Source organism: Sphaeramia orbicularis, chromosome 22 (assembly GCF_902148855.1).
Source record: "Sphaeramia orbicularis chromosome 22, fSphaOr1.1, whole genome shotgun sequence".
In the NCBI taxonomy this organism is placed as follows: Eukaryota; Metazoa; Chordata; class Actinopteri; order Kurtiformes; family Apogonidae; genus Sphaeramia; species Sphaeramia orbicularis.
In genome coordinates, this window is record NC_043978.1 from 31,036,869 (window position 1) to 31,046,357 (window position 9,489).

At 34.5% G+C, this 9,489-nt stretch overlaps 1 protein-coding gene across 3 annotated transcripts; it reads left to right on the top strand.

Annotated features, from left to right (window-relative positions):
• Positions 1 to 968: 968 nt before the first annotated feature.
• On the top strand, positions 969 to 8,606 carry LOC115414039 (adapter protein CIKS-like). Of its 3 annotated transcripts, XM_030127230.1 has the most exons (10): positions 969 to 985; positions 1,870 to 2,057; positions 2,143 to 2,276; positions 3,549 to 3,696; positions 5,960 to 6,156; positions 6,729 to 6,817; positions 7,165 to 7,233; positions 7,781 to 7,885; positions 7,973 to 8,047; positions 8,126 to 8,606. In XM_030127230.1, the coding sequence occupies exons 2-10, from the start codon at positions 1,882 to 1,884 to the stop codon at positions 8,294 to 8,296; spliced, it is 1,164 nt and encodes a 387-aa protein (XP_029983090.1). In that variant the 5' UTR covers positions 969 to 985; positions 1,870 to 1,881; the 3' UTR covers positions 8,297 to 8,606. The 3 variants fall into 3 exon arrangements, with proteins under 3 accessions (XP_029983090.1, XP_029983088.1, XP_029983089.1); XM_030127228.1 differs by lacking the exon at positions 969 to 985 and having other exon boundaries at positions 1,710 to 2,057; XM_030127229.1 differs by lacking the exon at positions 969 to 985 and having other exon boundaries at positions 1,710 to 2,057; positions 3,567 to 3,696.
• The last annotated feature ends 883 nt before the right edge of the window (positions 8,607 to 9,489 follow it).

A 9,489-nucleotide genomic window follows, 5' to 3' on the forward strand; every position in this document is an offset into this window, starting at 1 on the left:
TCCAGACACACAACAAATCCCAAACTTAACCCAAAATCTGATATTTGGATTTAATTATATGAGTTTTGTTTTGTTTTGACCAGCCTGATGTATTATGTTTATGCTGCATCTACTGAGAGGCGACAACTATTCTGACCTTTGATTTGATTCACACACAAAAAAAAAATTGCAATACTCCTTTTTAAATCTGTATGGGATGGCAGAACTTCAATGGTCAGCGTGTCTTTAGGAGTGTTTAGACCCTACAATAACTGCATGCAAATATAGTTTTATAATATTGAATTATTTTATCCTCATAATATCACATCAGTCAGGAAAAGATTAATTATTTCCAAATAGAGATGAATAAGTATTAAGTTTCTTCATGTTGAATCAAATATTAGACAAAAACATACATATTCCACAGTCAGCATTTCCAGAGTTGAACACGTTTCAATCCATCATCACTGTATTCACACCTGCAGCTGAAATTACTGGTGTCAGTAAGATTGATTTAGTCCAAGTGGTTTACCCTGAGGCTAAACGTAACACAAAGACAACATGACTGAACTCAGAGTTTACTGTATGCAAATCAAGCTGGCAGCTGGAGAGATGCCAACAAAGAGGAATAAGCTCCTGGCTTTAAAAAAAAAAAAAAAAAAAATTCAAATGAATGTTCTATAATTATATAATCCTAGTCTCCCATTAGCCTTATTTGTGAATAGACATGTAAGTTTAACGTATTAAAGCTGTTGTTTGTTGCAGCTGTCGAATAAACTACCTATAGAAATAACTTTCCAATAACTGAATTCAAGTCCAGTTTAAATCCTTAGGTTACCTTTAACCTTCACTTAATCTTTCTGGCCGATCTGGATCTGCAACACACTTACCACATTCTTTCTTCTGATTGGCCCCAGCTCAAGAAGGGGAGAATTTGCATATAACAAGCTGTCGTGCACACAAGCCTCTGCACCCACAGGACTGCAAAGAATCCTGCAGAGAACAGGTAGGCCATTGTTAGTCCTCCCAAAATGTTTCCTTTATCTGTCTGCAAAAATATTTTATTATGAGGACATTGGGAAAAAAAGAGTAAAAGGATCTGTTTTTAGGAAATGAGCCTTTTTTTCTCTACAAAGAAAAATAATCCTGTGGAACATGATTTTCTGTAGAAAAATGATCTCTTTTAAGGCAATAATCTAACTTTGTGTTAGTTTGATCTTTTAGATAATATTGAGTGGGATGTGTGAACAGAAACAAAACCAATGGTTTGTGTTTTTCCAGCAGATGAACAACATTTTTTTCTTTGTTTTTAAGACCAATTGTAAAACTTCTCACTTTAACAGCGTGTGTTTTCAGATGAAGAACAGCTGTTTTTAGTCTTATGGTTCATTATGGTCTTTCAGTGCCTTATAGTGCCTTTATTGTAGTTTTAAGAACACAAAATGTTCTTTCACCTGTGCAAAATTTATTTGCTTGTTTGATTATTTATTAGTACAAAACAATGTGGTTAAATTTAAGAATATTTGACTTCTTTCTTTAATGCCATAGCTGCAGTGTGACATTAGTGACTGTATGTCAGTCACATTTTCATAGACTGTACATGGAAAAAACATCTTAACATTCAACCATCATTTGTTTTTAATGCCAGTCTGCACATAATTTTATGTTTTTCAACCCAGCTATGAACAGTGCAACTATTTGTTCATGTTTTCTCTGTTCTTTAAAGTATCCACTGGAATCAAACGGATGAACCAGATCTTAGATACAAATCCACAAACAAACAAATTATCATCAGCCTGTCACATGGCTGCTGATTCTTTCTGTCAAAGCACATGTAAAGGTGGACAGGGGAATAAGGAGCTGAGGAATCAGCCAGTTTATGCTGAACAGCGTTCAGAGCGGATGCAGCACAGAGAAGAGGCAAAGCCAGGAGCAACGTCTGCATGGATGAGTGTCTATCATGAATGTCTGGATGGCTGTTTTCACCATCATGCTGCAGAAAGAGGGCTGTGCTCTAATGGGGACTGGGGCTCAAACCAAAGTGGATCAGCTCAGTCCTTAACCAGAGACACATCTAGGTAACAGGAAACGTTGAAATCAGCCACAGAATGAAGCATCAGCAGGTATGACTGTGGATGGATTAACTTCTGTTTCAATATCCAGGGAGGATGATGAGTACAGTTTTCATCCTGACACTTATGAAGAGGAACTTGAGCCTCCACTGCCGTTGAGATCAGATGATGAATGGCAACATTACAGCCCCTTTGTTCCTCCACAGCACTACCTGCACCAGTACGGTAAGAAAAAACGATTCCCTTGGCTCATATTTGAAAGTTTGGCTTCAGAGAAACCATTTACAAAGAAAGTATACAATATAACAACTAAAAAGAAGCCAGATATTCTTAAATATGAACATTTGTCCTCCATTAAGTCACAGTATTAAGTAAGTATTTTTTCAGTGAAAGTCTTATGTCTAAATGAAAATAAACCATGATGGATGTTAAAAATAGAAAAATGCCAACATCTCAGCAAGATGTGTTTATTACAAGCAAGAAAAACATGGTTATGTAAGATAAATGTAACATTCTTAAATTCTAGAAACTGTGGAATAATTTGCAAATTAAAGAAAACAGAGTTGTTCTTCTACTGGGATATAACACAAACTATCGTTTTAGCTGATTACATCTGTTTACATATTTATATTAAGTCAACATCACTATTAACGGGAAGACAAAGTTATATGATCCTGAAATGTGATTACTTCAACAAGGAAACTGGGGCAGCTTGAAATTCTTTTGCAGTGTTATTATTGTAGGGTGTGGAAACGTACGGTACATACACCTGAGAAAAGATAACATAACAAGAGTATTAGTAACACTAACAGTAACAAAAGAAGTCATGTTTAAAGCAAAAGAAAAGACACAATAAAAAGCAAAATTGTCCATTGGAAGTACACTTTGAACTATATTACTCATCAAAAAATGTATGATGGGAAATTTAATTTTCTGAGATTGAAGTGAATAGAAATTCTGTTGCATTTTTGTTAATTAATACAATCTCCTCATGAAACTAAATAGTTTTGGCTCCTTTTAAATGTGAAATTGTGCAGATGAACATTTATCAGTGGGTGAGAAATTATACTGACAACTGACATTTCAAAATTTCAGAGACTACAATATGAAAGTATATGGAGACAAAAATAAATAAAATTAGAGATCATATCAAAATCTCAGCACTAAGGGTTAAGTGAATTAATTTTTTTTTTAAAACAAATTTATTGATGCATCCACTATTTTTGTTCATTGTCTGCCTGGATTAAACAGAAATCTAACAAAAAGTGTATTGTAAAACATCTAGGAAGTATTCACTAGTCTGACATGTCAACAAAACCAAACTGCTTAAAGTTATAAATGTTTAATTAAAGTTTTAACAAAAGTTACATTTGATATGATTGCATTTGCTCTGAGCACAAATATTTTCAGGCAAAAAGCAGCTAGGCTAAAATTATTTTAATTGGGATGAAAAATTCCACAGATGCATTGTCACACAGAACTATTCTTTCTCCACAGATGTCGATCGTGCCGCAGATGTCAGGTGTTTTTATTCTCCAGGAGAAGGACAGTACAACCTGAACCCAGTCAACACATGTCCACCTCATCCATATCCCCACACTGGGCCCTGTCAGCACAGAAGTACCTGGCCTCATCCTCAAAACTGGTAAAAAAAATAATAATAAAATAAGATTCAAAATAAAAATAGGAGCAAATAAATACAAATTAAGTACATTTAGAATGATCACATTTTGTTTTTGATTCCTCTTTCAACCAGAGAAGATTAATTTTACATCCATGATTCTTTTAATATTTGTAAATAAGATGTTTTTACAGTAAAATAGACTTTGTATTGACAGTTGCAGTAAGAAATATTCTGTCTGAACCTACAAAATTGAGTAGGTATTGAATACTGGAGAACGAAGTGTTTTAAATGGCGTTATAATATCACAGTAATGTTGATCTATGACATTTCAGTGACATTATTTTCATAATTTGTGTGTGAATTTTTTCATTATGGCCAAAAATGACTTTTGCTATGGAATACAGTACTTATCCTCTGACCAACAAAATCTAACCACTTCATTTGCATTCACAAGAATTACCCAAATAACCCACACACATAAGCTGCCTTCCAGATCACATACTTTTTAAATACATGCTTAAGCTGCTCTTATTTTTACACGTAATATATTTCGGCTTCACACTCTCAGAAAAGCTGGTTTGCAGACAGTGACCAGATGATGTAATTCGACATCCTGATTTTGTTTGTCCTACTTTGTATAAGGACAACTGTGTATGAAGCTTTAGCGATGTCGTTCATTGGTTTATAGAGGGCTATTTTGAAGCCACAGGTTTGGCTGACGACATTTTGTTTTCTTTTTTGGAAACACATGCGTCCATATTTGAGGGTGGAGCTGAGGAAGAGTGAGGACTGAAGTCAAAATGAAAAAACAACACTGTCATGTTAAATTCACCAGTAACTTCAGCTACTTGAATATAAATATGAACATACACAACCAAGACAAAATAAAAGTCAACCTGTATTTAATGAAGCAAATAGTTCAGATCCTGCTATTGGATAATTACTGTGGTGAATAATATGTTTTTCGGTCTTTAATAACTTTATTAACTGATGCAGTAGCTTCTCATTTCTTAAACAACCATCAGTTTAAGAGAGAGCATCAAGATTAGACTGTTTCAAAGGAAAAAGGTCATGTGATCTGATGAGTCCAGACTGACCCTGTGTCAGACTGATGGACACATCAAGGTGAGAAAAGAGGCAGATGAAGTGATTACCCATCATGCCTAGTGCCTACAGTACAAGCCTGTGGGGGCAATGTTACACAATCACAGAAAAAAATTATTAGACCACCTTTGTTTTCTTCAGTTTTATGTTTATTTTAATGCTTGGTACAACTAAAGGTACATTTGTTTTGGACAAATATAATGATAACAACAAAAATAGCTCATAAGAGTTTAATTTCAGAGCTGATATCTAGACATTTTCCATGTTTTCTTGATAATAACCAAAACCACTTCAGTTCTTATATCAATATCTATGGCATTGTACTGACAAAAACAGTGCTTTTAGACATTCCATGTTTTCTTTTCTGTCTGTTTTAGTCACATGATACACACAGGAGTTAGTACTTGATTGCGTAACCATTGTTTCTGATGACTTTTGATGGGTTAATAATTTTTTCCACGACTGTAATCTGGGGTTGGTTCTGGTAGTCATGTCTGGGTTCAGCAACATTATGTGTCCATGAAGTGATGGAAATAATTGCATATGCTTTCTGCAAATGTGTCCCATAATCAAAGCTAAAGACAGTTTAACAAAATATAAGAAAATGGAATAGTAATGTCATCTTTAAACACCCTATTTAGCAGGTTAGCTGGCAGACCATAAAATCTAATATGAATGACTGCTATTTTTAGCTTTTGTTGCTAAGATACACCAATAGAATTGAAATTATTTAAATTTTATACTGATATACTTTGGCGAAGTTCATCATACAATCCTGTGATGGTCTCCAAGCTCTGAATGTCCAACTAAGCAGCAAGATAGTCACATGAAAATGAACTTCAAGACTTTTTTTTTTTTTTTTTTTTTTTTTGAGGGGTGGGGGGGAACGGGCTGAGACATAACATTATTATTTTTTTATTCATATTTCGGCATTTTAACATTGTGGTCTATAGGTATCGACTCACTTTTGGAGCAAGCCTCATGTGGCCATTTGAGGAACTGCAGGTTTTGGCCTTCAGTATGTTACTGTGGGTATTAGAATGCAGAGTACACCTTCTCTGACTATTTACCCCGTGATTTTGTAATTACAGAATGTCTACGTTTTTCTTCCTGTTCCTGTTCATTCATTAAGTCTAACTCCAGTATTTCTATCTTTATTTCTGCTTTCTTGGTACTTCAGGCTCCCACCTCATGACCACATAATGAAGAGCAGCATTCCTCCGAGCAGCGTCTCGGTCAACGTACCGCAGTTCTCCGTCCCTCATGTGGAGGGTGTGTCAAAGGTCAACGTGATGAACCTAAACTCAGCCAGTGCAGCGGCATCTGTTTCACATCCACACGAGAAAAGGAGAACCATCAGTCTGCCCGATGAGTGCAGTGAGTTATTTTACTCACGTGCTTAATGTGAAGTTTGTGTTGGAGTCTGTTTTGTGCATGGAACTGTTCATTTGTTGGGTTAGGGTCAGCTGACCAGCTAATGGCTTTGGGCTCAGGTCATTTTTAACACAAAATCCTTAAGGTCACTTCTGATTTCTTCACAGCTGCAATTGTGTGCAACGCTAAAAAATGTTAACTTAGACATTTTATTACATAACACTGACAAACAACTGGATTCCAGCACAACTGCACTGTTGAATTTATTTTATTATACCACTCTTGCTTGACTGAAACTCTTTAATACTAACTAGCTGGGACTCCTCCATCCTTTGTAATTTAATATTTGACCTATTTTCTTTTTTGTCCTATGTAAAGCCAGACATAAACCTCTTAAAGAAAGAAATATTATAATTTCATGGTTATAGAGGCAATAGAATCCAGAAAGCCCAATGAAGTCTGAGGAGGAAATCATTAAATAATATATATTGCATTGTATTAAAGCCCACAGGGATTTCTAATACGGACAATCTGAAAGAAATATATTTTGATGGCATAATTTATCTTTTTCCCAGGAAATGTTTTTATCACCTATTCTTCAGACACATCCTCAGAGATGATCCCCTTTGTAGAGTTCCTCAGGAAACAAGGATTTCGACCAGCTGTAAGTGACATTTTAAAACATTTTTTTCTTTTTTTTTCCAAATATTTTTGCTGTATCTAACAATATTAAAGAACAGAATTTGTAAAGATGTGGTTTCATTTATATTAAGGCTGCCTAAGGCAAGAAATGTGATTTATTTAGGAAGATTCATGAAAAACTTCAGAGTGTAACTTGGTTGTATCAGAACATTTTTGGGTTTCAATGTAGAATCTCAATGGGAAGTTAAAGAGGAACAGCAGCAGTTTTATGGATGTTGGCCTAGGATCTGACACACTATAGCTGTTTGTAAAATAATGATGGAAAATGTATATGATAGTTCACTTTCAACTCTGACTTCAATTTTACAGATTGACATATTTGACAGCCCAATCAGATCCATGGACATCAACAAATGGAAGGATAGTTACCTTAAAGATGTAAGTAAATCTGATTGATTTGAAGGTGCACTTAAAAACAAAAAAAAAGTTAACTGGAAAAAAAAAGTTTTGCATATGACTGCCAATGAAAACAATTATTTAAGATAGACTTACATTGTTTAACTGAGAAGTTGTATAAGTGGTCCCAATTTTGAATAAAGCAGTGTTGTTCTCTCTTGAGATATGCTGTTGTTGCAGCCATATTCTATACATTAGCCTATATAATTATTGGACAGATAAACCATGATGTCTTTTTGGGGACACCCCCAGTGGCCATCCATGGTATTACAACTATATGATACTTAAGATTTGGTTAATTTTTCACTGAAGGTCCTTTGATTTTAATTCATATTTGCTCCAATATTTTGTGAAATGTATAATTATAACAGTGTAAGACGTACTTTATTTAAACATCTCTAAGCCTAAAAATTAGATTAATTTCCCAGAAACAAGCCTTTGTTTTACTTTCTCAAAATTCCTCTTTGCAGTAATGAAGTTGTCTTTTAATGCAGCTAAAATGTCTAATATATAATCTTTTTTTAAGCAGCAGTCTACTCTGATCATCATTGCCATCAGTCCTAAATATAAAGCAGACATTGAGGGATCTGTAGTTGACAGCCACGGTCTTCACACCAAATATATTCACTCTATGGTGAGAAAAAAAAAAAAAAAATTATTTGATAAGTCATTCAGTAAATTTGAGGTTTAACACCAACTAACTGCTCGTCTGTAATTTTAGATGCAAACTGAGTTCATCCAGCAAGGCAGCTTGAATTTCAGATTCATCCCCGTTCTCTTCCCTAATGCATCCCAGGTTAGTGAGGATTTATTATAATTAACACTAAGGATTCAGTCTTTTGTTTCTTGGTCTGATGTTTAGTTTACGTTGCAGATCCATGTGCCCACGTGGCTTCAGAATACGCGTGTTTACCGCTGGCCTCAGAACACGGAGGACCTGTTACTGCGACTGCTGAGGGAGGAGAGGTATGTCGCCCCCCCTGTCCCCATGGAGCTCACCCTCATCATCAAACCAGTGGCCCTCTGCACTTCCACCACCATGTAGAAAACAACCTGATGTTTCTATGTGGTCAGTGTTTAGTTAAATATATGGAGTTTTACAGGCTGTTGAAAAGGAAAAAAGAGCGTAATGAAAAAATAAAAATGATTAAAGTTGTAAATTTGAAGCAAAAAAACTTGCAGGTGTGACAATAAACACAACAACAAGTACATATTGAAATAAAAATCTGCTTTTTTAAACTTTAACTTTAATTGTGTTTACTTTTCATTTATTATTTTCAGTCACAGCTTGGTTCTAATTTGCAGTTTTTTTTTCTCATAAATGTACAACTTTAATCAGAGTTTTTTCTCACACATTTGTAACTTCATTATCTTAAAGTATATTCAAATATTTTATTACTTATTTACCCCTTTGCCAAAGAATATCAAGGGGTATTGTAAACTTTTGTGTATATTTGTGTATATTTGATTATATTTACCTTTTAAATATGACTTTTTTCTCAGTATATCCATGCTTTGTCTCTTGTAAATTTACAATTTCTCTTAAAAATGTACAACTTTAGAATCTCAGATTGTATTTGAGTTTTTTCCTCATGAATTTACCACTTTAATCAATGGATTTGTGGATTTATTTTGTAAATGTCAGGTTTTTTTTCTTAAAAATGTATGAATAACCATGTCTCTGTGTAATCAAACACATTATGTAAAGATGTTTAATGCCTTTAAGGAAAATATAAATGTGCCTTGACATGTCTTTGTTCTTCAGTGTTCACAGATGTGTATATTTGATAAACTACGTATATCCAGTACAATACTAATGTAGCAGCAACAATGAGCACAAGATGGTGCTGTTTATAAACACATATCAGACATTTGTTTTGACCAGAAGCTTAAATTTAACACAGTGGTGAAGTGAGTTATAATTATAGAAGCATGTTTGTTTTGAAGCTCCCACATGAAACCAAATGTGAGTTCATATGAAGAGACTGATGTGTCATGAAAAATCCCAGTTAGCTTATAATCATCCACATAATCACAAGCCTCGAGGACTGAAGACACTACAAAGCCACGTTTGCATGTATGTGTTCTTCTTTAAGTGAGTCCCATGAGCATTTATTGGTTTGTGGTTTAGTCTCTCCCACTAGTGTTTTTATAAAAGCAGAAAACAACATGATTAATGCACTAGATCTGTGGCAGGAGGGGAGATAAGAGATCGTAACATATCGTTCATACCTAAAA